Source organism: Cervus canadensis, chromosome 11 (assembly GCF_019320065.1).
Source record: "Cervus canadensis isolate Bull #8, Minnesota chromosome 11, ASM1932006v1, whole genome shotgun sequence".
NCBI classification, from domain to species: Eukaryota; Metazoa; Chordata; class Mammalia; order Artiodactyla; family Cervidae; genus Cervus; species Cervus canadensis.
The window spans coordinates 74,908,041-74,923,987 of record NC_057396.1 but is presented as its reverse complement, the minus strand read 5'-3'; the positions used below and the strand labels follow the sequence as shown (position 1 = coordinate 74,923,987).

General features: G+C 59.2%; 3 protein-coding genes across 6 annotated transcripts in view; all 3 read left to right on the top strand.

Moving 5' to 3' along the window:
• Positions 1 to 4,748, top strand: LOC122449565. The gene is made up of 2 exons (XM_043481281.1): positions 1 to 4,142; positions 4,217 to 4,748. The coding sequence occupies exon 1, from the start codon at positions 3,081 to 3,083 to the stop codon at positions 4,059 to 4,061; it is 981 nt and encodes a 326-aa protein (XP_043337216.1). The 5' UTR covers positions 1 to 3,080; the 3' UTR covers positions 4,062 to 4,142; positions 4,217 to 4,748.
• TNKS1BP1 (tankyrase 1 binding protein 1) overlaps positions 1 to 7,802 on the top strand; it is a 24,245-nt gene extending 16,443 nt beyond the window's left edge. For all 4 annotated transcript variants that reach the window (XM_043481278.1, XM_043481280.1, XM_043481277.1 and 1 more), the window contains 6 exons: positions 4,757 to 5,099; positions 5,288 to 5,438; positions 5,530 to 5,657; positions 6,316 to 6,473; positions 6,688 to 6,760; positions 7,386 to 7,802. In XM_043481278.1, coding sequence (XP_043337213.1) covers positions 4,757 to 5,099; positions 5,288 to 5,438; positions 5,530 to 5,657; positions 6,316 to 6,473; positions 6,688 to 6,748 — 841 coding nt within the window. In that variant the 3' untranslated portion in view covers positions 6,749 to 6,760; positions 7,386 to 7,802. The remainder of the gene's footprint in view (positions 1 to 4,756; positions 5,100 to 5,287; positions 5,439 to 5,529; positions 5,658 to 6,315; positions 6,474 to 6,687; positions 6,761 to 7,385) is intronic.
• Positions 7,514 to 15,947, top strand: LOC122449371. The gene is made up of 3 exons (XM_043480881.1): positions 7,514 to 7,582; positions 9,480 to 9,737; positions 15,198 to 15,947. Exons 1-3 carry the CDS (start codon positions 7,514 to 7,516, stop codon positions 15,621 to 15,623), a joined length of 753 nt encoding a protein of 250 aa, XP_043336816.1. The 3' UTR covers positions 15,624 to 15,947.

Sequence of the window (15,947 nt, the reverse complement as noted above, 5' to 3'; positions counted from 1 at the left end):
AGCCCCACGCCGGGGTGGGAGGGCGTGAGGGCCCGAGGGCCCCCTGGAAATGGCCCCTTTTTACGCGGGGTGGAAGCTGCTCTTCCCCCAGAACTTCTAGTGTTTGGAGAACTGGGATGGTTCGGAGTGTGAATTTTTCTTTCATTTATTTATTTCTTAAATCAAATGCTGACACACACAGGTGAGTTTCTCATTTTGAAGCGAAGACTGATGGCTGGGTTGTGATTTTTGCAGCATGATTGTGTGGGTGCTGGAGGAAGCGTCCTGTGGGGGATGGTTTCTGGCGGGCCCCAGGGGGCCTGGCCTGGAGGGGGCACGATGGATTCCTAGGCCTGGGTGGGGCGAGGCCTGGCATGATCCTGGCCTGGGCAGGTACAAGGTGGAGTGGGCAGTAGTGCTTAATCTCTGGCGGCTGGGAGGACCTCCATGCTTCTTGCCTGCCCTGTCTTAAGGCCCCGAAGGGCAAGACTTCCCTGGTGGGCCGGTGCTTAGGACTCCGCGCTTTGACGGCTTGTGGGCCCAGGTTCAGTCCCTGGTTGGTCAGGGGACTGAGATCCTGCACGCAGATCGTGCAGCGTGGCCAATAAATAAATAAAAAACAGCCACACCAGCAGAGAATAAGCCCTGGTTCAAAAAGGAACCTGAAGGACATTGGGACCTGGTTCCAGGCCTGGTGACCTTTTGGCCTCCACGCCCAGGGTGGCTGAAAAAGAACTTTCCAAAAAAAAACAAAACAGTTTTATGAGTCAACCGTAGTCTGTCTCTGAGATTTTTCTGTTCTAAGGGTGCTCAAAAGGTATCGTGTTTATTTTGCCGTCACTTTCGTCTGTTGAGATCAGGTTTAATTCCCTTGAGTCGCAGGTTGGACCTTTGCTGGCCCAGGGGCTTCTCACGTGTTGTGAAGGGGAGACGGAGGGGGTGCTGGATGGGAGCTGTGTTTGCAGTGGGGAAGGGGCTGGCTGGTAGCTGGGTGGGGCTGGAGGCACTGGAAGGCTCTAAAGGGGACTGGGGTGTCGGAGGGGGTCGGTAGAGGCATTTGGGGCTGAGGATGGGGGCAGGGGAAGTGGGCAGAGCCTGGGGCCAGGGCAAGGCCCTGGGGGGCATCCCGGGGGTCAGGCCACTGCGGGGAACTGGAGGGGCATCGTCTGGGGCAAAGCCTGCAGGGAAAGGCATGAGTTCCCGGACCTGTCTGAGCTGTGACTTTCCGGGTGCCAGCGGGGAGGGGGCGGGGTTGTGTAGCATAGGCGGCCCAAGGTTGCCCCTGAGTCCTCTTCCCAGGAAGTCAGAACTCCGCCGTCCCGCACACCTCCCCTTGGTGATCTTCACACCTGCCCTGTGAAGCAGGAAAGGGGATTTTTTTTTAATCACCTCTAATTTGCAGGTCGAGTGGTGTGACCCACTTAAGGTCACCGAGTCAGCAATGCCACTTTCCGACTTCTGGGTCTTAAACGCCTTCAAGGCTTTTGGACTTGCAGGCAGTGGGACCCACTGCCCTCCACCTGTTCCTGAAGGTGGGGAGGGGGAGAGAGTCTCCCGTTGTTGAGGATGGAGAGAGAGGCTGGCTGGGGGTCTGGGCAGGGGCAGGGTTCTGGCAGAGAAGCTCAGCTTTCTGAACTCCTGCCTCCGTCACACCTTGAAAATGCCCGGTTTTTTCAGGCCGTGTTGTACATTTGGCAAATACTGTGCTTGGATATACGGAGACTTAGAAAGTAGGGCTCTTGGCACCGAAAATACAGCAGTAATGGAAACCTGTTTACCTTTCTCCAGTGCGAGGTTTCTCGAGCTTATTTGATTAATATCCATGGGACTGGTGTTCTGAGCTTCTGACTTGGGGAAATTCTACACTCGGGAAAGTTTCTCTTTGCAGGAAGTTTTGCAGGTTCTCCCGGTAACGAGAAGTCCTCGAGGATGGCTCAGAGCCCCTGACTTTGGGCCCATCCGCCAGGTTTGGGGCCTGGTTCTGCCACTGCCTCCGTGACCCTAGGCAGGTCCCATCACTGCTCCAGCATCACGCCTGTGATGAATGGGAATCATTGACTCCCAACACCCATGGGGGCCTTTGGGCTGGGGGTCTGTGTGCAGGGAGTGTCAGACCTGCTGCACGCGTGGTCAGCCCCGGCCAGGTGCTCACCTCCAGTGTTCACACCTGCTTGGCAGACGTGGACGGATGTGAGCTGTCGGGGAACTGAGGCCCTGGGGGACGTTTCTGGCCGTTGTCCTGCATGGGACGGAGGCCCCCTGGCTGGCAGCCATCCGCTGTGCTGTTGTCCCAACAGTTGGGAAGAGAGTGGCGTGGGTGCTCGGGGTGTCCCTCCCGCGTCTTGGGCTCCTTGTCCTGGGGGAGAGGCGCTCCTGGGCCCCCCGAGAGCTGCTGCACCTCCCCCTTCTCTCTGACCTCCAGGTCCTCTCCTGCCCTGGCCCCCAGGGATACAGCAGCCTCCGAGCCGTCTGGGGGGCTCTTTGCGGGGCGTGAGAGGACCCTCAGGGCTTCTGAGGGCCAGCCCCCTCGTTCTGTGAGCGGGGGAAGCAGCCCCAGAGAGGCAGCGTGACTTTCTCAAGGGCCCATGGCTTGTGAACGCTGCCCCTTGGCGTTCCCTCGGGCCCCTGCCCGTGGGCATTCTCTTCCCATCTCTCTCGGGTCAAGGTCAGCTGATGCTCGTATACAAACATCATTCCAGCTTCCTTCCCGACCATTTTGGGCCTTGGAGCCTTGAGCATGAGGAAATGAGTCTGTTACACGCTGACCCATGTGTTTGTCCTGGAATGGCCCTGGGGGTGGGGTTGAATCAAGTGCCGGCCCTCGGGATCCTCCTGACAGGCGAGAGCTGGTGTCAGGTGAGACGGGCCTGGAACCTAAGAGAATGAGGAGGATTATCCTAAAAGTGCCCGCGTGCGCGTTGAGTCGCTCAGCCCTGTCTGACTCTGCAGCCCCGGGGACTGTGGCCTGCCAGGCTCCTCTGTCCGTGGGATTCTCCGGGCAGGAATCCTGGAGGGGGTTGCCAGGCCCTTCTCCACCCAGCAAAGTATAGGTGTTTACGTTATTCCCATTTTACAGATGAAGAGGCTGAGGCTCAGTGTGGATGCGTCCTTTGGCCACGGGTGGGGCGGCGGTGCAGCCTGTGTGGGCGCAGTGGGCGGTGCTCGGGACAGGCCCCGCCCCGCGTCCCGGCCAGACCGAGGCTCAGGCTGTAGGGTCCTTGGTGCTCGGGGTTAGGACAGCGTCCCCTGGGCTGGGGGAGGGTGAGTGGGGTTCAGACAGTGGGCGGGATGCATGCTCCCCTCCGCGAACCCCCCCCCGCCCCGGGCCTCCTCCAGGGCCCACGGGGCTGCTGGCCCGCTGGGTCCCCTCTGGCGTGGACATATCCGCCCACCTTGCGCGGGTCTGCAGCCCCTTGGCCCTGGCCTGTCCCCAGCCTCCCCTCTGCCCCACAGGGGAGAGGCTGTTGGGCGCAGCTGCCCCTCCTTCCAGGGCGCTCCTGATTCCTGGAGCTCTAAGACCTCCTCCGCCCCACCTCCAGAGTCGCCTTAGTTTCTGTCAGCAACCTGGGGAAGGACAGACTGACATGCGCTCCCGTTCTCTCCCCGCTTCCAGCCTGGTGCTGACTCACCTGCCTCACGCTCTTCCCCTGCAGCCCAGGATCCGGGGCTCGTGGCCTGGCTTCCGGGCACTGCCCACCTTTCCCACGCCCGTGTGCAGGGGGTGTGTGTGTGTGTGTGTGTCGGGTGTGGCTCTGCGGTGCTTGTGCCAGTGTGTGGAAGGAGTGACCGGTGAACGGTGCCCACTTCCCCGCAGGAGACGCGCCGTGAGTGTGTGCAGGTGTGTCTGTGTCTCGGGGGCAGGCGGGCAGCTGGGCCACACACAGGCTCCTCGGTGCGGAGCGCGAGCTGGTGAGCGCGCTGTGCGTGCCGGCTGGTACGGGTCGTGTCTCGAGGGCGCAGCGGGTAGAAGACGCAGTTTGGGGACAAGGTGGGGTCCCCGCCCCTCGGCAGACATCCGCTCTGTCCCAGGCCCTGGGCCACGTGGGGGACGCAGGCGGCCGGGGCCCGGCGTTGCTCGCTGACGGGCCGTGGGGACAGAGGACCTAGACTTGCGGAGGGGCTGGCAGCTTCAGCCCAGGGTGTGCAGGGCTGGGGGGCGGGCCCGGGGGCTCCCCAGGGGGAATCCAGGCTGACCGAGGGGGCGGGGCGCCTGCCGGGCAGAAGCAGCTTGTCCAGGCGCGCGGTCAGATACGCGGCCGTCCACGGGGGCCGCGTGTGCAGAGAGGCGCACGCAGGGAGGGCTGAGCTGGAGGGCGGGGGGCGGCTGAGAGGCCGGCTGGGCAGGCGGACCACACCCTGGGAGGGCAGCAGTAAAGATCGCGTTGGTGGGCACGTCCCCCGCGCAGCTCCGAGTGAGGCGTTCGGAGTCTCACTCCGCGCCCCCAGCGACTCTGTACTTAGCAGACCCCAAGGCTCATGGGGTCCTCTGCGCGCGGCTCTGTGCAAGGTGTTCAGAGTCTCACTCCATGCCTCCGGTGACCCTGTAGTTAGCAGACCCTTTGGGGGTGAAGGGACGCCCCCATCGTCTCAGGCAGCGGGGAGCCTGGCATTTGAACACGCCGGGCTGGCCCAGCTCGCGCCCGGCGTGCCGTCCGCGGGGAGGCGTGGATGGGCCGCAGGGAAACAGACCGAGAAAGGCGCCCTGCGTGGCGGGGGGGCAGGCTTTGGGTGGGCCCCGCGGCCCCGCATGACCTCGGCCTCTCCTCTGTCCCCGCAGCCCTGGAGATCACTCAGCCCGCTCCCCGCCGGCGGGCTCCCAAGATCAGCCGGGGGAGAGGCTGGCCGCTCACAGCCCCGAGGCCGCGGCCCCGCAGGAGTCGGCGTTCCCCGGGCCCAGGGCCCCGTTGGAGGAGGAAGGGGCCGTGACAGGTGCTGACCGAGGGGCGCCCCGGGAGCCTGGCCGGGACCCTCTACCCTCCTGGAGGCCGCAGCCGGACGGGGAGGCCAGCTGGACAGACGTGGTAGACGGGACCGGGGACTCCGCAGGGGCCAGGCAGGGCGAGCAGACCCCCCAGGGCCCGCCGGCCAGCGACCCCAGCCAGGATTTCTCCTTCATCGAGGTCAGTGGAGGGGAGCCGAGGGCAGTGGTGGGCTCTTGTTGGGGTGGAGGGGGTGCATGAGTGCTGCAGCTTGGGTCTCACCCCGGGACCTTCCTCTTCGCGGGCGGTCTCAGCCAGGGGGGCGGGAAGCTGGGACGGGGCGGCTCCGCGAAGGTGGTGGCAATCGTGTGTACCCCCATCCCCTGCAGGACACCGAGATCCTCGACAGCGCCATGTACCGGAGCCGTGCCAACCTGGGGCGCAAGCGCGGCCACCGCGCCCCAGCCATCCGGCCCGGGGGCACGCTGGGCCTGTCGGAGGCCGCGGCGTCGGACGCGAGGCTGTTCCAGGACTCTACGGGTAGGGAGGTCTCCGTGTCGCTGCCCCGGGGGCGGAGGGCAGGGCTCTGGGGTTGCCGCCCGTGTCTGAGCCCCTGCCTCGGCCCTTGCAGAGCCACGGGCTTCGCAGGCACCGTCCTCGGATGAGGAGGTGGTCGAGGAGCCTCAGAACCGCCGGACGCGGGTGACCAAGGGCCTGAAAGTCAGCCTGTTCCCCGGCCTGAGTCCGTCGGCCCTTAAGGTACCGTCTGGCCGTGCCGCCCCCTGGCGTCCATCCTGCCATCTGTCCACCCGTCCGTCTAAGCACACGGATACCCTGTTCGTCCTCTGCGCCTGCTGTGCCCATGGTGGGCGCGAGGCAGGATGAAGGGAAGGACGGGGAGGGTCCGGGTCCCGGGAGGGTCCGGGTCCCAGAACGCCACGGGCTGGCGGGGCGACCACGGTGCAGTGGGCTGGGGGTTCAGGTGTCCCTGGGAGTACAGGGCAGGGGCGGGCCGCTCAAAGGGAGTGGGAAGGTGGGGTGCGGGACTCTGGGAGGCTTCCGGTGAGCGTCCGATCACAGCTTCGAGGCGCCTGGCATCTCGTGTGTGCGGTGGGGAGACGTCTAGGCAGAGGGCGCAGGGCGTGCAGAGCCCCGGGGGCATCCCTGTTGGCTCCGTCCAGCCTGCTCCGGCTGGATTCAGGTCAGCAGTGTCTTCCCCAGGGCATGCGGGGTGCCAGGCACAGCCCGTTCTTGGGGTAGGTCATCGCTAAGAGACTTCCTCTCCCCGGGGTAAGAGGACCGTGGAGGGTGTTTGGGCCTGCGCCGGGGACGCCGCGCTCTGGGGAGAAGGCCTGGCCCTCCCTGGGCGCCCCCGCCGGCCCCGCTGACGTCTGTCCACGCCCCGGCTTCGTCTCAGGCCAAGCTGCGCTCGCGGAACCGCTCGGCTGACGAGGGGGAGCCCATGGAGGGCAAGGCGGGCCAGAAGGAGTCGGTGATCCAGCGCTCCAAGTCCTGCAAGGTCCCCGGGCTGGGCAAGCCCCACGCACTCCCACCCAAGCCAGACAAGTCCTCAGGGTAGGTGATCTGCATGCCAGGAACTAGCCATCTCGGTCTTAAGAGGAAAACCCTGCTTTACAGGGATATGGAGGCTTGGAGGGGGTGTCATGCTGTGGGTCCGCGCTCTTCACTTGGTGCCAGGAGGCTGGTCTCTGCAGCCAAACCCGACGCCACCCCTCCTGGCGGGAGGGCATTTCTGACTCCCTTCCTACCTCCGTCCCCTGCCCTCTAGGTCAGAAGGATCATCGCCCAACTGGCTGCAAGCCCTGAAGTTGAAGAAGAAGAAGGTCTAAAAAGTCACCGAGGTGCGGGCCTCTCTGGGGTTGGGGGCTGGTTCAGGGCTGATGGGGGCCCTTCCCCGAGGCCTCTGGAGGCCCAGACCTGCTTTTATGGCCCTCCTCTGCGAGGCTGGAGGAGGGCATGGCAACCCACTCCAGTATTCTTGGGCTTCCCTGGGGGCTCCGCTGGTAAAGAATCTGCCTGCAGTCGGGAGACCTGGGTTCCATCCTTGGGTTGGCAAGACCCCCTGGAGAAGGAAATGGCCACCCACTCCAGTACTCATGCCTGGAGAACCCCGTGGACAGAGGAGCCTGGCGGGCTGCAGCTCGTGGAGTTGCAGAGTCTGATACGACTGCGCCACTCACACACTGTGAGGCTGGAAGGAGATGGCTGAGGCCAAGCTCTAGAGTCCTGGGTCCCTCAGCTCGGGGGCATCCATCCCCACCTTCCTCCTAGGGCTCAAGGATGGTGGCCTGAGTGTGGTCCGCTTGCCCTTCTGGTCTGGCACCCCTGGGGGGCACTCACAAGGCTGGAGGTCCCAGCAGGGCCTCCCTCATGCTGGGCCTCGCAGAGGGGCACCCGGGCGGGGAGGTGGAGTGTCCCCTCTGCCCCCACGTCCCCATCCAGCCTCTTCTCTTGTGTCTGTTGCAGGTCCTTCCCACCTGGCAGTCTCAGGCAGTGCCCGTCCCCGTGGGGTCCCCGGTGGGGAGACGGCTGAGTCCCCCCAGGCCACAGCCCCTGCCCGTCCACTTCTGGGGGCGTCGGGGGGAGGCCCCGATATGCACTTTGTATCAGCGTCCCAGCTCCCCTGCACCGCCCCTCGCTGCTGGTCTTTCGTGGTCCACGGTGTTGGTCCCTCGCTCTTCCTGCCTCCCTCTCTGCTTCCTCCTGCAGCCCCCCTTGGGTTTTCTTTTGATACCAGTTTATAGCCTTTTTTATAAAAGCCTTTGATTTTTTGTAATGGGCGGAGCCCAGCCCCACCCCACATCTCCCTCCGCCCTGCCAGGGGCCCCACAGAAATTGATAACGTTTTGCCACTTGAAACAATAAAGTTTTTTGGGAATTGGTGCTCCCCCGGTTGTGATGTGTGGTTGTGGCATGTCTCCCCGTCTGAGGCTGAACCTGGGAGGAGCCTGGAGCCTGCGCTGCCCAGCCTGTCTCTTTCCTAGCACTCCCTGGGCTCAGGGACCGGGAGGAAGGTGTCTTGGTTACAGTAGGTGATTCCCAATTCGGACAACCCCCAAATCTACAGAGCTTAACATACAAAAGTTTCTTTACCAATCAGAGTCCCATTTGGGGTGGGTTAACTGTCAAATTATAGCAATAGCCCCCACACTCCCTAAAAATAAAAAAAACCAAAAGGCTTAAGAAGCTCTGGTGGATGGCATGATTTCCAAGTTCAGCTTTAGCTACAGCTCAAGTGATTCTGTTTGACCTCCGTCTTCCCTGGTGGCTCAGAGGGTAAAGAATCCGCCTGCAGGAAAAAAAAAAAGAATCCGCCTGCAACGCAGGAGGCCTGGGTTCAATCCCTGGGTCGGGAAAACCCCCTGGAGAAGGGTTGTGAACCTCACAGTCATGCAGAACCCAGGCCCCTTCCCTGTTGTGACTCAGCTGTGGTCAGGGGCCCCAGGGTCTCCATAGCATCCAGTGGAGAGAGGGGTCGATCCTTCCGGAGACCCGGGGTCCACTGGCCAAAATTCAGCTCATGCCCCCTGCTGACTGTGAGCGAGACGGGGAAATGCAGTTTAGATGTTTGTAGGGGGAGAGAGAGAGAGAAGCAGATATTGGTAAAAACTCATGCTTCTCACGGGAGGAGGGTGTTGGTTCCTGTGATCCCGAAGGGTCCTTTGAACCCATATATTCTAGAATGTCTCCCCAGCCCTGGTCTTTCCCACTTTAACCCCTGACCATCGGCATCCAGCTGTCCCTCAGCCTATTCCTCTGCCTTCTCTGCCACCCTAGAGGTGCCAGCCTGTTCCAGGGCTGGCATCATCTCTCCCTGAGCTTTGGGGAAAGGAGAGACTTGTGTGGACTCCCCTTGAAAGTGCAAGTGTTAGTCGCTCAGTCGTGTCCGGCTCTTTGCAGCCCCACAGTCTGTAGCCCACCAGGTTCCTCTGTCCATGGAATTCTGCCAACAAGAATACTGGAATGGGTTGCCATGTCCTCCTCCAGGGTCTTCCCGACCCAGGGATTGAACCCAGGCCTCCTGCATTGCAGGCGGATTCTTTACCTTCTGAGGCACCAGGGAAGATGGAGGCCAAACAGAACCACTTAAACTGTAGCTAACGCTGAACTTGGAAATCATGCCATCCACCGGAGCTTCTTAGCTTTTTGGTTTTTACTTTTAGGGAGCGTGGGGGGGGGGGGGAGGGTCTTAATGTAACTGGAGAGTCTGACCAACACTGTGGACTCTAGAGAAATGCACAAACCAGCCCGAAATTCCCATCCCTGGCGTCCTAGAGTCGTGGTCCTTGGCCTCCTAGCGTGCCTACAAAAAATGCACATGCCAGGATTGCGATCTGGTAGGTGTGCCCAGGGATCTGCATTTTGGGAAGCCCCCTGGAGCGGAGGGGAGAGACAGGGGCCCTCCCGCGGGTGCCTGGCCGTGCCCGGGGTGCGTCTTTGCCGCGCGGCCCCGCCAGCCCTCCTGGGAGCCGGCGGAGCCGGGTTGGCACGAGCTCTGTCCCTCCTCCTCGCAGGAGCAGGACTGGCAGGGACCCAAGCCAAACACTTAAGACTCATTAGCGGGGAGAATGGAGCCGGCGGGTCCGAGCGCCGGGCTCTGCTTCCGGAGAAGGCGGAGCCCGGGCTGAGGGGCGGGGGCGGCCCAGCCTCCCTCCGCCCGAGCACCGCCGGCTCAGGGCCCGCGCTGGGGGTCGGAGAGAGAGGAGAGCAGCGTACACAAGCTCTGAGACGAACGGCAAGTGTCTGAGGACAGTCGGAAAAGTGTGTTCCTACCGCGCAGCCGTGCCGGGGTTCCTGGGCGTGGCCTCGGAGGGGCAGGTCTGTCGAACCTGGCTTTGAGTTTTGGAAACTGAGAGTCACTCGGATGCCTGGATTGGGGAATTCCTTGGGCAGTCAGGCAGGCTCATCAATTTTGGTTAAAGGTGACTCTGAAGGCAATTTCTGAGGAGTTGAGTGAGCTTTAGAAAAGTCTTTAGAATAAAGATACAGACTTCGAGGGCATCACTTTTTTTTTTTAAATCGCCAGTCCTCTGATATCTTAAAATATTAATATTTATCTGGCTGCTCTGGGCATTCGGGGTTTCCCTTGTAGCTCAGTCGGTAGAGAACCTGCCTGCCAACGCAGGAGCCATAAGAGACGCTGGTTCGATCCCTGGGTCAGGAGGATCCCCTGGAGAAGGAAATGGCAACCCACTCCAGTATTCTTGCCTGGATAATCCCATGGACAGAGGAGCCTGGCAGGCTACCGTCCATCGTGTTGCAAGAGTCGGACACGACTTAGCAACTAAACCACCACCACCAGGCGTGCGGGATCTTAGATCTTCCTTGGAGCAGGCGAGGTCTTTTAGTTGTGGCAGATAGGATCTAGTTCCTCTACCAGGGGTCAAACCCAGGGCCCCTGTGCTGGGAGCGCTGAGTCTTAGCCACTCGACCGCCAGGGAAGGTCCCGAGGGCTCCCCTTTAAAGGCAACAAGTCAATGTGTTTGTAAAGGAATCAAAGGGGTCTGTCCCATGTTCCCTGCAGCCCAAGGTTGGGATTCGTGTTGGGCTGAGTCTGAGGACAAGCAGACGGTTGCCCGTGGCGCTCTTGGTACTTGGGTGGTGGTGGTGGGTGCTGTGGGAAGTCTACCCACTAGTGATGCCTGTTGTCCTTCCACCAGCATCCTATCCCCCCCACCCCCCGCCAAAAGTGGTCCAGCCATCTGCCGTGGATAGAGCCCATCCCTGAGACGCTTAGAGATGGGCAGTCCCAGTGGGGGAGTGAAGCAGGTCAGACTTTATCTGCTTTTGACCCTCAGGGACCCTTCCTGAGTCTGAGTTTTATTATTTGTGGCTCAGACGGTAAAGCGTCTGCCTGCAATGTGGGAGACCCGGGTTCGATCCCTGGGTCAGGAAGATCCCCTGGAGAGGGAAATGGCAACCCATTCCAGTATCCTTGCCTGGAAAATTCCATGGACAGAGGAGCCTGGTGGGCTACAGTCCATGGGGTCGCAAAGAGCTGGACACAACTGAGCGACTTCACTTTCACTTTCAAATTAAATGTATTTAAAGTAAGCCCGAGCCTCAGCTTTAAAACAGGTGTAAAATAGAGGATCTGCTCTGCGGAGCTGTTCGAGGTCTAAATGGTGGCAACGAACGTACCTGAGACGGAGAACGTGGTCCTGGCTGGTTTTGCCTTCTTGCCTTTGTTTATTCAGGCTAGGGGAGCAGAGGCGCTGTTTTGGATCCATCTCGACTCAGAGGCCTGGAGCAGTCTGACCCTGGGCCTGGAAGCTGGTGGTGGACAGGGCTTCCCAAGGGCTGGTTTGCCTCTGGGACCTTGCTGAGCCAGACGTGTGGGTTCATCTGTGACAAGCCGTTGGCTCCTGAGCAGCTGCCCTGCCTCCCGGCCCCTCCCCTGCCAGAGGGGGCCCATCGCAGACAGGAAGCAGGCTGTCCGGTCTCAGAGATGCAGCCCTCCACCCCGGGAGAGGGCCAGGCCCTCGAGGCTGCAGCCGCCTGGGTGCAGAATGATCAAGTGGGTTTTAACTGCTGCCCAAAGACTGACTCTAAGTATACCTTCATTTATATGGCGCTGTGTGTCCAAAGGGCCAAACACCCATTCATTCATTTTTTTTTTTTAAAGACTTAAGTTTTTTGAATTCTTTTTTTTCTGATGAGAAAAGCAAAACAAAGAAGTATCAATACAATTAAGAAGAAATTGCCTGTCCGTTTACCACCCAGCTACACCGTTTTTAAAAAAGACTCGTTTTTATTTTAGAATAGATTAAAATTGCTCAAGGAGTACAGAGTTCCTCTCAAGCCACACCCAGTTTTCCTTAATGTTAATATCTGACATTAGGGTGGTACTAGGATTGCAACAAATGACCCTTAGTCGTTACCTAAGACTCCTTTTCTGTTCCAGGAAGGCACTCCGGACCCCACGTTCCGCTTCCTTGTCATGTTTCTTGAGGCTTTGTTTGGCTGTGACTGTTTCTGAGAGTTGCCTGATTTTGGATGACCCGGCAGGTTTGAGGAGTGCTTGTAGAATGTCCTTTAAACTTGAGTTAGTGTGATGTTTTTCTCCTGATTAGACACCAGCTGTAGGTTTTTAGGAGGGAGAGGTAAAGTGCCGGGGGACTTCCCTGGTGGTCCAGTGGCTAAGACTCTGAGCTCTCAACGCAGGGGGCGAGGGTTCCATCCCTGATCAGAGAACTAGACCCCACATGCTGTGACCAAGGCCTGGTGCAGCTAAATAAATAAACATTAAAAAAGAAAAAAGAAGTAAAGCACCATGCTTATGATATCATATCAAAGATACACGCTACCCAGTGCAGTCAAAAATAATGAAAATTTAAAAAATAAAGGTACTTGCTATCCATATGACTTGTCACTCTTTATTAACCCGATCACCTAGCTGAGGCAGTGTGTGTCAGATTTCTACAGCGTGAATCTCTCAGTTGTGTCCGACTCTGTGACCCCAGGCTCCTCTGTCCAGGGGATTCTCTAGGCAAGAATACTGGATCGGGTTGCCACGCCCTTCTGCAGGGGATCTTCCTGACCCAGGGATTGAACCCACGTCTCCTGCACTGCAGGTGGGTTCTTTACTGAGCCACCAGGGAAGACTTCTCCGCTGTGAAGTGTCTTCATCGCTCATTGCAGTCGCAGCAGAATCCTCAAACCGTTGTTCATACACAACCTCAAAAGTGTGGTAGTTACTGGACCGACCTCCAGATCTTGTTTAATGCATTAACAGATAAACATATATATCACCATGGCACAAATCTGCTTTTCAGTCGTTTGATGACTGCTGTGTCCTTGTGAGAGTCCTAGGTCCTCCCGTTTCTACTGTGGTTTGACATCTGTGTTCACAGTAGAAAGAGACACCCCACTTCGGTTGGCATTATTAAACGCTTAGTGAACATCTTTCCCCCTCACTCCAAGTTCACAGATGGCTGAGTTCCTAACAAGGACCCCAGGTTTTAAAAAGGAGCTGGTGGATGCTGGGGAGATCCAGCTCTTCCAACGTGTGATTGGACTCTGCTCCCAAGGGGTCGAGGGGGTGGAGAGAGAGGAGGAGCCCTGTGTTCCGTGGGTATCGACCCCCAGCCCAGGCGCACCGTGGGGCCTTGGGAGCCTCAACCTGGCTTTCCCAATCGTGCTGTTCTGGAGGTTTCAGAGAAGCCGGCTGGCAGCTCCCCACGGAGACTTTGCCCTCACTGATGAACGGCTGCCGCAGTGCATCTATTGACCGGGGCCCTTTGTTTTCAAGAAGCAACCTGCCTTTCTCCTGTTAACCCCTGCCGGCCTGGCTCCGAACAGGATGCCTTCTGTGCTCTGGGCTCCGTACCAGGGCAAGAGAGGTCAGGAGAAGGGGAAGATCGGAGATGCACCCGCCAAAGGCCAGGCGCTCTCTGCGGGGCCCTCTCATCCAAGTGTTCAGCTCTTTTCATCTCCTGGCAGGGCAGGGGCGAGACGGCAGACCCCGGGTCTGCCCGAACTTCAAACGCTGTGCTCTCGCCCAGGTTCCAGAAGCTTTTAGCTTTGCTTCGCCACGCGGGTGAGTCTGGGGTCTTTTCCACTCCAAGATACACACATAGCCAGCCCTTCCTGTATCTCTCTCTCTCTCACACACACACAGACACACACATGCTTCCTCAGGTTCACAGCCAGTTTGGGAATGACTGTACCCAGAAGGAGAAGGAGCCATTGACTCAAGCTCTGGGGTTCTAGGAAGACAAGAAGGCAGCCTCCGCCCCCAAGTCTGCTAGTTTTCAGCCCCTGGCAGCCAGGATCGTCATCATTAGCAACCCATATCTTTGAGTCAAGCACTGTCCTCCCTGAGGCTCTTGGTTTAGAATATGCACTCTGTATGATCGTGTGTGCATGCTAGTCACTTCAGTTGTCTCTAACTCTATGCAACCCCATGGACTGTAGCCCACCAGGCTCCTCTGTCCACGTTTTTCTCCAGGCAAGGATACTGGAGTGGGTTGCCATGCCCTCCTCCAGGGAATCTTCCCAACCCCGGGATGGAACCCACATCTCTTATGTCTCCTGCACTGGCAGTTGGGTTCTCTACCACTAGTGTCTCCTGGGAAGCCCCTCAGGCACTGTAATTCCTCAGACTTTAAAGTCTTCTGTGAGTGTTTGTGCAGGGGGCAGGGCAGAGGCACAGAATGGGAAGTCATGAGCTCCAAGGGCCTGGAACCCAGGCCAGGGCTACGCTGAGACACTCCGCAGACTTCTCCATGCAGTGCAATCTGACAGACGTTTATCGGGCCATCTGTTACTCATGCTGGGAATGTGGAGATGAGTCAGGAATAGCCCGCATCTGAGAGTCAAGAGAGATGACTACAGGAGGTAAACTGAAATCTGGTGTCACAGAGACAGTCGTGGTGACTAGGTACAGTGCGAGACAGGGCAGTGCTATGCTGACCTGGGTGAGCTTGAAGGGAAATACTGTTAACCACCTAGCAAAGTGCGTGAGGTGGAGCTTGTTGGGGGCTGGGGGTGGGGGGAAGGAGCAAAGGAACAGCACCCCAGGTGGGTGGGTGGATCGGGGGTGGTCAGCCTGGGCAAAGTCAGGGTGAAAACGCGTGACGCTGACGATGGGAGCTGTCTTAGTCTGCCCCGGCTGCTGTAACAAAACACCACGGCCGGGCAGCTTAAGCGACAGGCCTCTCTCCATGGCTCATAGGTGGCCACCAACTCCTGTGTCTTCCACATGGGCTTCCCTTTGTTCATGTCCCTGTCCTAAAATCTTCTTTAAAAAAAAAAAAAATTATTTATTTATTTGGCAGCACCAACTCTTGTGGCATTCGGGATCTAGTTCCCTGACCAGGGATTGAACCTGGGCCTCCTGCGTTGGGAGTGTGGAGTCTTAGCCATTGGACCACCAGGGAAGTTCTTCCTCTTCTTATAAGGACACTAATCATGTTGGCTTGGGGCCCACCCACATGCCCTCATTTTCACAGAACGCCCTCTTTGAGGACGGTGTCTGCAAACACGGCCCCAGTCTGAGGCGCTGGGGAATTTCCCCATGTGACTGCAGGGCGGAAGGCACAGTCGAGGCTGCGGGAACAGGAGTTGCCTGTGGGACAGGAGGACCGCTGGGGGTGGGCGTGGACGGAGCTGGGTCAGCAGAGGCCTTGGCTCAGCCTTAAGCTCTACCTTACAGGGCTTGGGGGTGCCGGCACCTGGTCCTAAGCTGCAAAGTGAAAGTAGCTCATCTGTTCCTGCTCCCAGCAGCCTGGAAACTCTGGGCGGGGCGCGATCTCACAGGCTTACCTCTCCCTGCAGGGCTGGCCATCGGGCCCCGCCCCAAGCAGCGGCCAGGCCCCCCGCCCACCCCGGTCCTGGGCGAGTGGGAGCCCCGCCCGCTGTGGGAGTTCCAGACGCCTGTCTGGGAGGAAACCTTCCTGCTGTCCGGGAAGTCCCATCTGGACGGGCAGGGTTGGACGAAGACCTCTCCAAGCAGCGCCCCGTGGACAACGAGGGCTCAGGCCTGCTCTCCAACCGCAGGAAGCCGGGCGGAGCTCTGCCTGGAGGGCGCCGGCCATCCCGGGCGTGGGCCGTGGGCCCCGAGGAGGTGTGAGGTCCCCCGTTCAGATCCCTCCACCGCTCTGTTTCCAGCTTCCTCCTCCTTTAACACGAGGGCCCAGACTTTCGGCCACTAGCTTTAGGATTCCGAAACGAAAAGGAAATGGAGGCAGAAGGGCCGGTTGAGAGCGTGGAACAGGCGCCCCGAGAACCTTTCTGCGCCACCTCCCACCCAGGACTTTACCGGAAGCTGGCTGGCTGGGATGGAGGGTGAGGTGAATACTTCCGCTGAATGATTAAAGGAAAAAAAAATTGTTGACCTAGCGTGCCCAATTCATGAGTTTTAAGCACAGAGCTTTGATGAATGTTTGTGTACCAATAAGTTTGTGTAACCACCACTCAGATCAAGATATAGAATGTATGTAGCCCAGAAGACTCCCTGCCTTGTAGCTTTTGCATCCCACCCCCAGGTCACCACTATTCTGACTGGAGATTAGGTTCCTCCTTGAA

Bases quoted from the DNA above. Each gene is read 5' to 3' on its own strand.
- LOC122449371 (XM_043480881.1), top strand. From the start codon at position 7,514: ATGCACTTTGTATCAGCGTCCCAGCTCCCCTGCACCGCCCCTCGCTGC. The intron at 7,583-9,479 runs GTTGGTCCCTCG...AAGACTCATTAG, and splicing joins GGTCTTTCGTGGTCCACGGT to CGGGGAGAATGGAGCCGGCG. The intron at 9,738-15,197 runs GTCTGTCGAACC...CTCTCCCTGCAG, and splicing joins GCGTGGCCTCGGAGGGGCAG to GGCTGGCCATCGGGCCCCGC.
- LOC122449565 (XM_043481281.1), top strand. From the start codon at position 3,081: ATGCGTCCTTTGGCCACGGGTGGGGCGGCGGTGCAGCCTGTGTGGGCG.